Source organism: Pongo abelii, chromosome 13, assembly GCF_028885655.2.
Source record: "Pongo abelii isolate AG06213 chromosome 13, NHGRI_mPonAbe1-v2.0_pri, whole genome shotgun sequence".
Classification (NCBI taxonomy): domain Eukaryota; kingdom Metazoa; phylum Chordata; class Mammalia; order Primates; family Hominidae; genus Pongo; species Pongo abelii.
The window spans coordinates 39,344,961-39,361,781 of record NC_071998.2 but is presented as its reverse complement, the minus strand read 5'-3'; the positions used below and the strand labels follow the sequence as shown (position 1 = coordinate 39,361,781).

General features: G+C 42.2%; 1 protein-coding gene across 9 annotated transcripts in view; it reads left to right on the top strand.

The window, feature by feature from the left end:
* ADAMTSL1 (ADAMTS like 1) overlaps window positions 1-16,821 on the top strand; it is a 1,026,435-nt gene that overhangs the window by 924,037 nt on the left and 85,577 nt on the right. For 8 of the 9 annotated variants that reach the window (XM_054521046.2, XM_054521045.2, XM_063713990.1 and 5 more), the window contains 3 exons: window positions 3,295-3,423; window positions 12,467-12,646; window positions 15,998-16,132. In XM_054521046.2, the coding sequence (XP_054377021.2) occupies window positions 3,295-3,423; window positions 12,467-12,646; window positions 15,998-16,132 (444 nt within the window). The remainder of the gene's footprint in view (window positions 1-3,294; window positions 3,424-12,466; window positions 12,647-15,997; window positions 16,133-16,821) is intronic. The other variant, XM_063713993.1, reaches the window with a different exon arrangement.

Sequence of the window (16,821 nt, the reverse complement as noted above, 5' to 3'; positions counted from 1 at the left end):
TTTACTATTAGTATATAAAAACACTACAGATTTTTGTTTGTTGATTTTGAATCCTGCAACTTTACTGAATTTGTTTGTTCTAACAATTTTTTAGTAAAGTTGTAGGGTTTTCTGTATATGAGATCATGCCCTCTGCAAACAAGGACAGTTTAACTTTTTCCTTTCCAATTTTAATGCCCTTTATATGGTTCTCTTAACTAATTGGTTTGGCTAAGACTTGCAGTACTATGTTGAAGAAAAGTGGTGAACATGGATATTCTTGTCTGGTTCCAGATCTTAGAGGAAAAAATTTCATTTATTCCCCATTCAGTATTATATTAGCTGTGGATTTGTCATATATGGCCTTTATATTCCTGAAGCCTTCTCAACCTAATTTGTTATGAGTTTTTATCATGAATGGATGTTGAATTTTGTCAAACGCTTTTTCTACATCTATTATCTTTCTTATAGTAGCCATTCTAACTGGGGTGAGATGATACCTCATTGTGGTTTTGGTTTGGATTTCCCTGAAGATTAGTGAAGTTGAGCATATAGTTTTTGTCCTTCATTCTGTTCATGTGATATATCACATTTATTGATTTGCATATGTTGAACCATCGTTGTGTCTGTAGGATGAAACTTCATCATGGTGAACAATCTTTTCAATGTGCTGTTGAATTTGGTTTGCTAGTATATTTTTAAGGATTTTTATATACATGTTCTTCAGGGATCTTAGCCTGTAGCTTCCTTTTTGTTTTTGTGTCCTGGTTGGTTACATCAAACTGAAAAGCTTCTGCACAGCAAAGGAAACAATCAACAGAATAAAAAGACAATCTACAGAATGAGATAAAATATTTGCAAACTCTTTATCTGACAAGGGATTAATATTCAGAATATGTAAGGAACTCCAACAACTCAACAACAACAAAAAATAATTTTCAAAAATGGACAAAAGATAAAAAAGAACAAGATCAAATTCTTTCTAGGAACATGGATGGAGCTGGAGGCCATTACCCTTAGCAAACTAACGCAGGAACAGAAAACCAAATACTGCATGTTCTCACCTATAACTGGGAGCTAAATGATGAGAACACATGGACACACAGAGGGAAACAACAGACGCTAGGGCCTGGTGGAGGGCAGGAGGAGGGAGAGGATCAGAAAAAATAACTATCGAGTACTAGGTTTAATACCTGGCTGATGAAATAATCTGTATAACAAACCCCCATGACACAAGGTTACCTATGTAACAATGCTGCATGTGTGCCCCTAACTTAATTAGTTAATTAATAAGGGCAAAAGACCTGAATAGACATTTCTCAAAAGAATACATACAAATGGCCAACAGGCATATGAAAAAATGCTCAACATCACTAATCTTCAGAGAAATGTAAACCAAAACCAAAATGTGATATCACCTTACCTCTATTGGAATGGGTACTATCAAAAAGACAAAAAATAGCAAATACTGGCACAGATGTGGAGAAGAGGGAATTCTTATACATTGTTAATGGGAATGTAAATTAGTATAGCCATTATGGAAAACAGCTTAGATGTTCCTCAAAAAATTAAAACTAACTACCATATGATCCAGCAATCCTACTCCTGGGTATATATGCAAAGGAAATGAAAACAGTAATCAAAGCGATATCTGCACTCCAGTATTTACTGCAGCACTATTCACAATATCCAGGATATAGAATCAACCTAAGCATCCATCAAAAGATGAATGGATAAAGAAAATATGGTATATATGTACAGTGGAATACTTTTCCACCATTAAAAAAAAAAAAAAATGAGGCCAGGCGTGGTGGCTCATGCCTGTAATCTCAGCACTTTGAGAGGCTGAGGTGGGTGGATCGCTTGAGCCCAGGAGTTTGAAACTAGCCTGGGCAACACTGGGAAACCCTGTATCTATAAAAAAATAAAATAAAATACAAAAAAATTCTATCCAGGTGTGATGGTATACACCTGTAGTTTCAGCTCCCCAGGAGGCTTAGGTGGAAGGATCACTTGAGCTTGGGAGGCAGAGGCTGCAGTGAGCCAACATCATGCCACTGCCCTCCAGCCTGGATGCCAAAACAAGACCAACCCTGTCTCAAAAAAAAAAAAAGAGAGAAAAAAAAAAGAAATCCTGTTATTTGCAGCAACATGGATGAACCCGGAGGTTATTATGTTAAGTGAAATAAGCCAGGCACAGAAAGACAAACTTTTCTTTTTACGGATCATGCTTTTCAATATTTTTTCATTGACACATAATAATTGTACATATTTATGGGGAACAGTGTGATTTTTTTGGATACATGTATACATTGTATAAAAATCAAATTAGGGTATTTAGCATACCCATCACTTCTTACATTTGTCATTTCTTTGTGGTCAGGACATTCAAAATCCTTTCTCCTAGATATTTTGAAATATACACATAGTCACCCTACTGTGAAATATAATACCAGAACTTATTCCTCCTATGTAACTATAACTTTGTGCCTCTTGACGAATCTCTCGCTATCTTCCTCTCCCCACTCCCTTCCCCAGTCTCTGGTAACCACTATGCTACTCTCGACTTCTATGAGATCAACTTCTTTAGATTCTACATATAAGTGAGATAATGCAGTATTTGTCTTTCTGTATCATTTCTTTTTTGAGACAGAGTCTCGCCCTGTCACCCAGGCTGGAATGCAGTGGTGTGATCTCGGCTCATTGCAACTTCCACCTTCCAGGTTCAAGCGATTCTCATGCCTCAGCCTCCTAAGTAGCTGGGATTACAGGTGCATGCCACCACACCCGGTTGATTTTTGTATTTTTATTAGAGACAGGGTTTTACCATGTTGGCCAGGCTAGTCTCAAACTCCTGGCCTCAAGTGATCCACCCACCTCAGCCTCCCAAAATGCTGGGACTATAGGCATGAGCCACTGCACCCAGCACTCTCTATTACTTCTTATAACTGCATGTGAATCTACAATTATCTTAAAGCGAAAAAACTTAATTTTAAAAAAAGGCCCTGTAAAACATGATGTCGAGGGTTATTTATTAATTTAATGGTTAGAATGCATAAATCATCTCAATTTGTATAACATGCTCTATCTTCAAACTCTTCAACCCTTGGTCTTTTACTGACAACACTACGGTAGGTAGGTAGGTAGGTAGATGCTTTTATACTGTGCACTTGCAATTTTTCAAGAGAAAACATAGTTAGTGGCAAAAGTCTGGGTAGACCAGCCATGCATTGGTGATTAGCCCATATTTCAAAGGAATGCCCCAATTTCCACAGTCACCACCAAGTAACATCTCATATTCTTTCTTATCTTCAGGAAAGCCACTAGTGAAAACATCACGAATGACCGTGATCAACACGGAGAAGCCTGCAGTCACAGTCGATATAGGAAGCACCATCAAAACAGTGCAGGGAGTGAATGTGACAATTAACTGCCAGGTTGCAGGTGAGAAATTCATGTATGTATTTGTTCACATGTTAATGGAGCCCTGTGCTAGGTTGGGGATACAAAGACAAATTAGACACAAATTCTATTCTCAGGGATATAGTGCTAGTAGGAAAGCCAAGGCATGAACCTCAGTCGCTCTGAAAGTAGAAAGTGCTACAGAAATTTAGAGGAGGAAAGATTAATTCTGACTGGGACAGATGGGTAAAATTGATCTCTTTATGTGTGTGTTTTTCTTTAATCTTAGCCTTCCATACAGATAGAATGTGAACATGCAAAGATGGGGGCAAGGAGTTCCAAGTGGACAAAGGAGAGTGATAAATTCATGGAAGTAGAAAATCCTCTAGGCTGTAGAGAGAACAGTGTGAGCTTTAGTCTGGGTGGAGCCCAGAGTGCAGAAGTGCAGGTGGGAAGTGACGTTAAAGAGCCATGCTTCCAAAAAACAAAGCTGCCAGATTGAAGAGAATGGATTGAAGAAGGGAAATACTAGGACAGAAAGGCCAGGTAAGACCCACCACTGTAGTTTAGAGGAGAAGTCATGGAGGCCTGAACTCAGGGCAATGGAGATGGGAAGGTAAGGACTGGATGGACATGAGAAAGATGGCAAGAGGTAAGACCAACAGCAGCCTGGAGCTTGCTTGAATCTGAAGTGGGCAGGAGTTATTAGAGAACTCCAGTGGAGTTCTGATACAGGCATTACCCTCAGGTGGGCCTTGCAAACTCAGAGGCCAACAGGGACCAGGAAGGCACAGGGAAGCAGGGAGTAGCAGGCAATAGGGGGTGGTAATATGCGCTGTATAAAAATATTTACCTTCAATTAAAAGACAGAAAACACCTACATATAGCAGAATGAGGCCCAGCTACTATTTTTCCCTTCCTGTAGACCACTCATTTGTGATGTGTACCCTAGGGGTTTCACTGCCACAATGGGATGAAGAAATGAATGGTTCTTTTGCCATTAGGCAACTAGTCTTCTGATTGCTGTCCTCATCAGATATACCCCACAGTGGCATGGCCACACCAAACCCAGGTTCCCCGATCATACCCTGTCTGCAGAGTAGACAGGCAGTGGCACCCCATGCTTTGGTGGTTTCTTCATCTTAGATCTTCATCATATGAAGGTTTACCTCAATTTGTTACTTATAAGACCAGAAAACCCATTTTAGAGTAAGTAGGAGGAATATCTTAACCTAGGACTTACTGTTTCCAAATAATAGCCAAGTCTGATTTTCTCTGAAATATTCTGATAGCTTTAGGATATCTGAAATACGGCCAGACCTGGTGGCTCACACCTGTAATCTCAGCACTTTGGGAAGCTGAGGTGGGCGGATTACTTGAGCCCTGGAGTTGAAGACCAGCCTAGGCAACATGGCAAAACCTTGTCTCTACAAAAAAATACAAAAATTAGCCAGGTGTGGTGGCGCATGCCTGTAGTCTCAGCTGAGGGAAGCTGAGATGGGAGGATTGTTTGAGCCCAGAGTTCAAGGCTACAGTGAGCCATGGGCATGCCACAGCACTCCAGCCTGGGTGACAGAGCGAGACCCTATCTCAAAAAAAAAAAAAATTAGAATATCTGAAATATAAATCTATCTTTGTAAATGTGCATTAGCTTTGCCTTTGTAAAGCTTCTCATGGCCTTTGTGATGCTTCCCTTCCAGCCTCATCAGTGAAATCTAGAACCAAGTGCCTTCAGCCCCTGTACTCCTAGATAGGGAGTAAGACAAAACCCCTGACAGGGATTGGCATGAATGAGCTACCCCTCTGTGCAGGGATTAATGGTGGTGCCAGTAGAGCCCTTTCTGCAGAACCGTCACCCCTCAACACACACCTGATCACTATGGACACATGCCTTGGCGATGAAACACTGGTGATATGATGGACCACGTTGTGTATCTTCTTGAGAGGTGGAACTGGTAGGAGTAAAAGAATAGGGGAGGGGCCGGGCACGGGGACTCACACCTGTAATCACAGCACTTTGGGGGGCCAAGGTGGGTGGATCACCTGAGGTCAGGAGTTTGAGACCAGCCTGGCCAACATGGTGAAACCCTATCTCTACTAAAAATACAAAAATTAGCCAGGCATGGTGGCAAGTGCCTGTAATCACAGCTACTCAGGAGGCTGAGGCATGAGAGTCACTTGAACCCAGGAAGCAGAGGTTGCAGTGAGCCGAGATCGAACCACTGCACTCCAGCCTGGGCAATAGAGCAAGACTCTGTCTCAAAAAAAAAAAAAAAAAAAAAATTAGGGGAGGAAAGTGCAGCAAAACAAGGAAATGGGCATTTAAAGGAGATTGAGAGAACCAGAATCTGATTGAGGAAGTATTTACATTGGGGAGCCTAAGACATTAAAACGAGCTTTGGCCACTCTATCGTGCTGCCTAGGGCCCTCTCTCTGGGAGTTCATTCAGAGGCTCACTTGTTAACCTTATAGTGAGAACCTGATATACCTAGTTTTCCCTGGCTATGACATTGCAGTCTTTATTTTTGTTTTTACCCATAAAACCATCTGTATTAATGCTGATTAACTAAAATAAATATTTGTATATTTGTCCTTATTCCTTTTGTTAAACAAGATACTCATTCAAAGTAGGTGGGAAAGAGCCTGCTTATAATTGCACAGTGAATGTGCTGGACAAGGAAATCATCTGTGAGCTTAGTCTCCAGTTAAAATACTGACAGCTATAATGCTAAATGCCAGATGGCAGAGGATTACTTTTACTTTGCTGCTATAAGTGGCTCTTAAGGCTCTTTCCTTACTCTTGGTCATCTCTATCCCATTCCTAGTCAGGCAGTTAGTGACCTCCTGATTGGTTAGGTGGGATTCTCTAAGCACCAATAACACTGCCAGTAGCTAATACTCTAGCTTGAGAATTTGCAACCCACACTCTCGTAATAGACAGGGAAGTGGGACTCCATCAGGGCCTGCTTAAAGCAGTATTTTATGTCAAATTCATTCGTGTTATTCATTTAGCAGTTTTTTATGGAGTATTTAATCCAGGTTAGATCAGATTTCTCCTAATCCAAGGAGCCACAGATAAACAAGATACAATTTTCAGGAAGCTCACAGTCTGGGAAGGAGAAAAGTTATGAAATACGTAATGATAGTACAATGTGATATATAGATACAGTTGTTGTTTTCTTATTATAAAATATTAGAGTATTAAAGAAATTTTAGAAAACACAGAAAAATTTAAGAGGCCAAAAAGGAAAGAAAACAGCTTGTTCAAAGTCATTCTGTCCAAACTCAACCACAGCTGACGTTTTATTATATTTCCTTAATGATTCCCTTTTATCCTGCTTTATTTCCTCTCAGTAATAAACATTTGTCTGTGTCATAAGCGTAATTTTAATGGCTATATAATAGCCCATGTTAAGAATATTATGTAATTTACCTAGACTGACTCACATGTTTGAATTGTTAGCAATTTTTCATTAAACAACTTTTTGCATACATGTGCTTTCATCTTATAAAATGCAGCCTCGCATTCTTCCCAATCCTGAAGCATCAACAGCATTAGGCAATGAGTATGATAGCCTTTTTCTGAAAAGTGACCTAATTCACTGTGTCATTCCCATGCTTGTTTTCTATTTGTTCTCTGAAGAGGTCAGAAAACTGAGTCGGCGATAAAGGATCAGGGGAAGAAGCAGTGTTTCAGTAAATGGGAACAGAATGTGCAAAGGGCCTGAGGTAGAAAGAGCGTGCTGCATTTAAAGAAGTAAAACCTGGCTGGTGGTGTGGCTATAATATCAAGAGCAGAGAAGAAAGTAGCATATGAGGCTGAGGAGGTGTGGGTAGGCAGGGGCTAGATCTTACATGTTCTCATAGATTATGGTACAGTTTAGGTTTTTCTCCTAAAAGCAAAAGAAGTATTTGAAGGACTTACTTAGGAGATAAAATCAGCAGGACTAAGGATGCAGAAATAGTTCAAGAGTCAGTGATGGGTGGTGTATTAGGATAGATTAGACTCTGGTATCAAGTAGACCCCCAAATGTATAATGGCTCAAATACAATAGAAGGTTTATTTTTGCTTACCTAAGAGCCCAAAGAGTACACCTGGTCATCTGGAGAGGATCTGCCCCCACAGTGTCATTCAGGGTCACAGGGTACTGGTGGGTCTGACAACTGGAACACATGCATTCCAAGGTCTCCCTAGGGGTTACCTCTATCCTATCAACCAGGAGAGGGGAAAACAGAATATGGGGGTTGGTTGAGAAGGCTTTTAAGGGCCACACCTGGAAGAAGCATACATTAAGACTTTTCACATTCCTTTAGTCACATGGCCACGCACAACTACAAAGGATGCTGGGGAAAGTAGACTCACTGGGTACTCAGGAAAAAGAGGGAAACTGGTTTCGTGAACAGCTATCATTGTCTGCCACAGTCAGTATGGAGAAATGTGGAAGGCTGGAAACCTTCTTTCCAGACTGCCATGGTTTTTTAGAATAATTGACAATACTGAGAGTTGAGTTACTGTATCCTTTCTCTTTTCTTTCCCTAAGTCACTCTACCTCCACACCTCCTAGGAAGCTTCTAGAATTTCCCATGTAAAGGTGCACCTTTGAGTAGACACCCCACCTTGAGATGTTGACACACTGCCATGGTGCAGGCAGCCTTCCAAATATAATAAGGGATCCAGTTAACAAGAATACCCTGTCTGGGATTTTTTTAAAAAGAATATTATAGCATCACCCTACCTGGCAGCTCCGTGGACATCAAAGGCACTGGACCTTGTAATCATATCAAGTTACCACCCATTATGACTAAGCTCTTTTACTGATCCCTTCAAGCAGCAGGGAGAGCATGGTGCTGTTGAAAAGATATACCACAGGGGAAAATGCAAACATGGGTTCTTTTCCTTCCCTGTTTTAAGATACAAATAATACCAGGGAGGTTAGCATGTGGAGCCTATCCAAGTAGCTGGTCCACAACAACATAGCTTTTGGATTTTGTTCTGTGGTAGAGCATATTTTCTGTCATTTTCAGGTGTTTCTTTTTGTGGCATTTGCTGTCACACTACAGCAGGCTAGAAAAGATCATCTCCCGCAACCTGACCAAGCTTCTCAACAAGAAAGAGCTAAAAAGCCAGAACACATGGATTCTGGAACCTCTCTCCTGACAACACCTTGGTTTTACAACCACAGCAGAAACATTAATTCTGAAAGTAGAAAGGAATTAAGCGTTTGACAGTTCAGAAATAGTAAAGCAGCAGTTCAGATTTTCTCTCAAGAGTCAGGCTAGTATAATGGCAGGCGGTGTACACTTGTTAAGATGGGGACTGTTGGCATTAAAGGTATCTCAGTTTGAATCCCCACCCTGGCACTGGTTGGTTACTGATTGGCTGTAGGGTAGGGAACAGAGGGGAACAGAAACTCTGTTCCGATGTAATGATGTAATCGTTCAGGCATCCAAACAAATGTGACCTTAGGCAGATTTCTTAATCTCTATGAGACCCTTTTTCTCATAAAATGGAGTTATTAAGTAGTACCTGCTTCACAGGATCATTGTGAAAAATAAGTGATTGTGTTTATAAAATGTTCGGCTTATAGCAAATGTTCAATGTTATTTCTCCCTTTAACACAGGATACGTTTGCATGGCTCAGTACACTCCGATGTTGAGGTATTCTGAACATCAGTATTAGGCATGTGTATCACTACCTTTTCAAGGGACTCTGTGGAACATTCAAGGGCTGGTGAAGTTTTTTAAAGCATCATTGTCATCTCCTGAGAGAAAAAGAAAAAAAATGTTTATAACACCTCAATTATTGTTTTCTATTTCCTCATTCTACATGCGTAGTGTCAGAGCCAGTTATGGAAGGACTGGCTGTCACTCCAAGGTGTCTTCGTAATATCATTCTCCACCTAAGGCCCACAGTTCCAGGCAGGAAGTCCTCAAAATGTGGCACCAGCAACAATACCGACATCGGCAAACTCATAATGCAGATCTGTGCTTGAATGAATCTGAGAGAGGTTTGCCAGTAGATTAAAGAATGATTCCCACTCAATTTCTCTTCCCTTGGGACTGCTGTCACATCCATGGTTCCAGGTTTACAGAAACTGGAGGTTTCTTCCTCCACCCTGCTATTCTGAACATTTCCATTTCTCCCATGAAGCCCCCTGCTGTCACCAGAGGAATTCAGCCCTTTTGGTTTATATCCAGTCCTGTCCTCTCAAACGAGCACAATTTTAGAGCGGCATGAGATAGACAGACATCAAGGGAATGGAAGAAGCTTGCAAGCAATTCCTGGGGGAGTGAGAAATAGCTCCCAGGTCTGTCTCCATCCCTGGGTTCTCTGCTTCTCCCTCTGTTCCACCCTCCCTCCTCCCCTCTGTCACTCTCACTCTCATTTTCTGTCCCCCTGAGTCTTTGTGTTTGCTGCCCACAGCCCTCCTCAAAGGAAGATGCAGGCAGTAAGTTCTGCATGTGAGCAATGTGAGGGAAAGAGGATGAATAACAGCAGAAAATGGTTTGCAGGGCCGGCATGGTGGCTCGTGCCTGCAATCCCAACACTTTGGAAGGCCAAGGCAGGTGGATCATCTGAGGTCAGGAGTTCGAGACCAGCCTGGCCAACATGGCAAACCCTGTCTCCACTAAAAATACAAAAATTAGCCGGGCATGGTGGTGCACGCCTGTAATTCCAGCTAACTTGGGAGGCTGAGACAGGAGAATCGCTGGAACCCAGGAGGCAGAGGCTGCTGTGAGCCGAGATCAAGCCACTGCACTCCAGCCTAGGTGACAGAGCAAGACTCCATCTCAATAAGAAAAGAAAGGAAGGAAGGAAGGAAGGGAAGGAAGGAAGGAGGGAAGGAAGTGGAAGGAAGAAAGGAAGGGGAAGGAAGGGGAAGGAAAAGAAGAAAGGAAGAGAAAAGGGTTTGCAGGAACTCATTTTTCCTTGTTCTTTCAGGAGAAAAATAGCTAAGAGTGCATTTCTTCAACTTACTTCTGAGGCTTTCTCCTAAATGGATTTTTTTTTTTTAAATGGGAAAAAAACTAAGCTCAGGGTCCAAAGTCCAAGCTGGCATGGACAGGCATCATGATGCTCTTGCTCTCCCTAGTGGTGCTGCAATGAAAAATCAGCTCTTCCACCCCTCACCTGTGTCTTTTCTCCAGGTATCTTTAGAGATGATGCCAACCTGGCCCCTCTTATGCACTTGAGCATCAAGTATGCTACTGTTAGAGCCAGATTAGTGTGTGCCCCTCTCTGATGTGACAAGGCTGTGGTATCCAAGTCTCCACCCACTTTCAGTAGCCTCTTTTTCTCTAGCCAATTTCAAGGACACGTAACAGATACACAGGCAACTCCTTGAAGACTTTGCATTCTCAACAGAAGGCTAGCCATTAAGGGCAAACTGCCCTTGCCCCAAAGGCAAAAACCAGCCCCAGCTCAGGGAAAACACTAGACCACCAGACTAAAGGTCTGGCTCCTTGGCCATTCTTGGCTTTGACCCCATTTCCCGGGACTTGACACTTTTTTTTTTTTTTTTTTGAGACAGAGTCTTGCCCAGGCTGGAGTGCAGTGAGGTGATCTCGGCTCACTGCAACCTCTGCCTCCCAAGTTCAAGTGATTCTGCTGGCCTCAGCCTCCTGAGTAGCTGGGATTACAGGTGCCCACCACCATGCCTGGCTAATTTTTGTATTTTTAGTAGAGACAGGGTTTCACCATGTTGGTCAGACTGATCTCAAACTCCTGACCTTGTGATCTGTCTGCCTCGGCCTCCCAAAGTGCTGGGATTACAGGCATGAGCCACCATGCCCGGTCAGGACTTTACATTTTAAGCATGCCCTGGATATATGCCAGTGAGTTCTATAAATAAACTGTGTGAGCTGGGTCAGCAGGCTGAGTTGTGTAGGGGAGGGTGCTTTCTGCTCCCTAGAGACCTGTGAATCCGTGCCACAGACTTTCAGTCTCTCAACATACCCAGAGCCCAGCCTCCTATAGGATCCTCCTAAAACAGCATCTAGGAAGGCTCATCCTAAACTCCCAGGGCCTGTTTTCCAGCATGTCAACCACAAGGAAACTTCCTGAGGAATTCACAGGGTCCCTAGAGCACAGATCCTGGCTTCCAAAGAGAGAGCCCATCCCAGGTCAGCAGATGATCTCCCCATCCCATCTCTCTCACAGAAATAAACTTGGATTGTGGAAAGAGTTGAGCACTTTCCTTTTGTCCTTTTCCTGTGGTTCTACTGATGCTACCGTTTCATGTTCTCTTGCTCTGAGAAGATATGCAGGCTTCCAAAAATACGAGCATGTTTTCTACATAGAGGGTCAACTCCAGTAACAATCTAGCAGCTTCCATTTGTCTAGTTCATACATATATTTTAACGTTGTATAGCTTTGCACTTTTTATTAAAATATATCTATACAGAAAAGTACCTGTATCATAAAGGTACCAAGTGAACACTCCCCACCAGACCAGCCCCAGGTCAAGACACAGAGCATCGCCAGTGGCCAAGCCCCTTGTCCCATTTCTCAGTCACAACCCCTCCCCATTCATTCCACTGACTACTAACAGCATAGATTAATGTTACCAGGTTTTTTGTTTTTTTTTTTACTTACGGAAAGGAAATTATACAGTATGTACTCTTGTGTCTGGCATCTCTTACTCAACATTATGTTTATTTCATGTAGTTTCATCTTCACTGGTGTATACATTTGGTTCTCATGTTTTTCAAACACATTTTCTCCAAAGAATTTGGGTACTCTCCTTCCACCTCGGCAAGCCCCCACTGCCAGCTGCCTGTTTCCTCCTCTTTGTACTGGCCTCCCTCTTCCTGCCTCATCACTGTAAGTTTAAAAGGCAAAAGATCTGGAGACAACTGAGGTGTTTATCTTGTAACAACATGTATTCTGATTCTTTGGTCACCCTGAAGTCTATATCCTTATCCTACCAGGCTCTGGGCATTATTTAGTCTGGCCAAAGCCTGGTAGAAGATGTCCCTGTAGAGCAGCCCCAGGGAAGGGGGATTCAAGAAGCTATAAATGCCTCTGGGCTCACCTGAATGTGTTTGACTGATGAGTGGTTTTTTTTTTTTTTTTCTTCCTAGGAGTGCCTGAAGCTGAAGTCACTTGGTTCAGGAATAAAAGCAAACTGGGCTCCCCCCACCATCTGCATGAAGGCTCCTTGCTGCTCACAAACGTGTCATCCTCAGATCAGGGCCTGTACTCCTGCAGGGCGGCCAATCTTCATGGAGAGCTGACTGAGAGCACCCAGCTGCTGATCCTAGGTAAACACTTCAAAGCTGGCTGCCTCTGCTGCACCCTGTTGGAAGTGACTATCTAACCCATCCTCTACCTCCTTTGTGCCCTAATCTAATTAAGGACATAAAAGGTAAAATTGGTATCCCTTCACTTCTTGCCAGTTTAGGGCCTTTCGATAGAACACGAACTTTGAGCCCAAACAAGAGCTTGAACCTTGGCTCTTCCATTTACTAACTGCCTGGCATTGGGCAAGTTACTTCACTCCGTTAAGCCTTAGATACTGGTCTCTATGTGGAGACTCCAGACAGGAGGATTGCAAAGGGAGAACAGGTATCTCAAACAGAGATAACCTAATTAGAACAATTATCCTTAACTCTTCCTGCATTAAGGACTTCTTTGAGAATCAGATAAAAACTATGGATTCCTCCTTCTAGAAAAATTCATACATGTAATATTTTTCATATAATTCCAGGAAGCTTATGGTGGTCCATCTAAAGTCTCCACGTGTACCCCTAAACATAAGAACCCCTGATTAAAGAGTCTGGCATGGCTCCTGGTACAAAATGGGTGCTTAAAAATAACAATGGCTGAGACACCATCCACCATCTGATTATTGCCCAGTTCTGGACTCAGCCATGTTGCAAGCTATAACCGTTTTTGCCCCCTGGACTAGGGATACCCTGCTGTTCTTCCCCACTGAGTCTGGGTGCTAGGGAGATAAAGTTAAAAAAAAAAATTCTTTTTGGCTTTCTCAAAAAAAAGAGCAATTATTAGAGCACTTATGCTCTAATTATGCTCTTTCTCACCTAGAGAAAGCTGTCATTCTAAGGAAAAAAAGGAAAGATGTAAGAAATAATAATTCATGCCACACATACATACATAAACATACATTACAGACTTCCTCAGGGAAAAATATTTAAACTTTACACTTCTGTTTTCACACCCAGAGTTGAAGATATACCAACACATAGGTCCTTCTAGACCCTGCCCACTCAGATTTCAAAGAGGCCCAAACAGGTTTTCATCTCACTGGTGGCTGCATAAACCTCCAGTCATCTTAGGAAGCCACAGAAAATTGGCTCAGTGAAAGATGTTATTTGTTTTGCACTGGGTTTCATCCAGCTGAGCTGCTAGTCTGGAGCCCAGAGCCCAGGGAATATTGCCCCACACTGAGTTACGGTGCTTACCACTGAGATTTTTCTCCCTAATAATCCTTCCTTGTTGTCTCTGCTAACAGAGATGAAAGTCTAAGATGTATGGCTGCTACTGTGGCTTTGCCAAAGAAGTGTGTATGTTCTGTAGGCAGGTGCTTACTGCATTCCAACTCTAATACAGTGTAACAGTGAACATGGTGTTCGAAGAGCAAAACATCTTGCCCATTTTCATCAAACTTAATGGGCAAAAAAATCAGTCAAGACTCTTAAGTTTAAGGCTTTTGTTGATCACAGTTATTGGTTTATTAAGGAAAGTTTGTTAGCTTTTAATAGGTACTTTATGAACATCAAAGCAATGTCTCATTTAATCCACAAAAATGTAGCTTAATTTTTAAAGGGGGCATTTTGTGGATGAAGCTGAGATTTCACCCCAAGTTCCGTGACTTAACCTGTGCTATGAGGACTTGAAGTGTAGTAAGGCAGACTTTCATCCATGTATTCATACAGTCCATTGGACAGATATTCATTAAGTGTTGCCATTTAATGTTACTGACATTAAGTTCCTTGTCACCTGGACACTGGTAAAGTTTTAGGAGAAATAGAAGTGGTGGCCTCTACCGCTGGAGAATTTACAGTTTTCCTGGGAAGAGCAAATGGACATGCACTGAAAAGGAAAATTACTGTCAAAGCTGTAAGGACATTAGGAGGGGCCAACAAATGGCCCAAAAGGAGCTGATTGTTTTGAAGATGGAAAGTACCCTCCCCTTTTTGCTCTTAGTAAATAAGCAAAGGTTTCATGAGTTTCAAGAGGAAGTATTGAGGAGGAGAGAAAGAGAGACGCTTTGAGTAAACTGCCACCATCAATTCCTAAAATCATGGTATTCCAGAGTAGAAAGAGATCTTGGAAAGGAACCTCATTTTGTAGATGAGAAAACTAAGGTTCTGAGGATTTAAATGACCTAATTAGTGAATGACAGAGCCATGGCTCAAACTGAGGGTTCCTGAACCCAGGCATGATGTTTTTCTCTATGCCATATGAAAAGGATTCTTTTTAAAGTATATTTTATATATACACACACACACACACACACACACACACACACACACACACACACGTAATCTCAAGTTCATCATTGTTTTCTCTATACAATGGTCTTTGTCAGTCAAAGACAGAAAGACTGAAGGTATGTTTTTCAAGTAGACTCAGGCACCATCATGACTTATTAATTCACCAGCCCTAACAAGTGCCTTACAAGGTGCCAGGCATGTAGTAGGGCTGTTGCAGAATGCTGTTGAAATGACCATCCATTTCAAGAGCAATACTCCTTGGCTGCTGCTTCCATTCCAACAAGTGCTCTGGAAAAAAAGCTGGGAGCTAGCCTTGGGAGTGTAAATTGCAGTTCCTCAGGAGATGCAGGAAGAGGGGAAAAGGGATCTGCTGCTTTTCCAAGAGAATCTGGGATCATCCCACCACTAAGTTCAGCAGGTTCTTGCCTCTTTATTTGTCCAGCAGAAATGATAAGCCACTATATATTTCCCATTTTATTCACTTTTAGCATTGATCAACTGGGACCTCTGATGACTTCAGCGCTAATTCCTTGTAAGATTCTGAATGATGAAGCATCGCTTAGCAACATTCTCCTCCCTGCTTTATCTAGGTCCTACTTAGGCATAAAAATCCAAACCACAAAGCAAATTAACTCATAAACTTCACAACTGCATCTTTTGCTTCATAGAAAAGGGTCCTTTTAAATAAGAAATTCCTGTGGTGTTTATCTGTGCGGACAATAACAAAGTGCCTCATTCTAAAGACTGTTACTAGGGCTAAATGAAAAATGGACTGAAATGTATTTAGCACAGAACTTGGCATAGTAAATGCTAAAATTCACTTTTTTAAAAAAGTGTCTTTATGATATAGTTTAACTTATCTACAAATGTGTAGGTACCCAGGGGTCTAAAGTGAGAAACCCCTGAACTTGGTATGCCTGCTTCTTCTTACTGACCTTGTTATTTCAGGCATCAAATACCTGTATTAAGTTTGAAATTCAGACTCACCTTGATAGGGACTCCTCTATAGGAAAAATAATGTTAAAAGGCAACAATAGTAATGCCTATCTTACATATACGCATACATGTGCACATACATGCATACCCACCTCTTCCTCTTCCCTTGACACAGCCTTGTGCTTTAACCTGCCTGATCCATCCTCTGCCTTCTCACAGATCCCCCCCAAGTCCCCACACAGTTGGAAGACATCAAGGCCTTGCTCGCTGCCACTGGACCGAACCTTCCTTCAGTGCTGACATCTCCTCTGGGAACACAGCTGGTCCTGGATCCTGGGAATTCTGCTCTCCTTGGTGAGTCTAACCCTTGGAAACATTGGGCAGAAATCCAGGACTGGACAGGATTTATGGATGGGTGACTGCTTGCAGGTGGGAAGGAGGCAGCGGTGGGGGGTGGCCAACAGGAAATCACTAAATTGCCTACAGAATCCAGACTCACCAGTGGAAACTTGGCTGACTTTCCATATGAGGTGAATGCAGTTGTTAGTCTGGACTCTGTGGCTTGTCTAGATTCCAATATGGCTCCTTTCTGAATCCTCTTGGGTTGATGCCATAGTCCAAATCCTCTCAATCAGATTGACTCTTGAAACTTTGAGAAAGTTACAGCAGTAAAGAACAGCTCCTATATCTCCTCTCCTCTTGCTAACCATTCCCCAGTACTCCTCCATGATCCCCTCCCACCTAAACTAGAGCAATAATCAACTTTCGAGGAGAAAGTCAAATATCAGCACCCTCCAGAAGGAAGACTATACTATTTAGAACAACTTTCTGTAGATATAGCCTAAAGCCAACCCAGATAGACTCCTCAAGGCAAGTGCTGCATTAATTTCACCAAGTACAACCTCCCTGTCATCTAGTGTTGGAAACCTTCACCAAGTTATTTCCCACATGGGTAGTGCCCTCTGGTAGCAAGGAGTTGTATGAGGGCATTCAAATCCTGGGCCCCCACACCAGAATCATGAAGATGCCAGAAAAACCTTCAC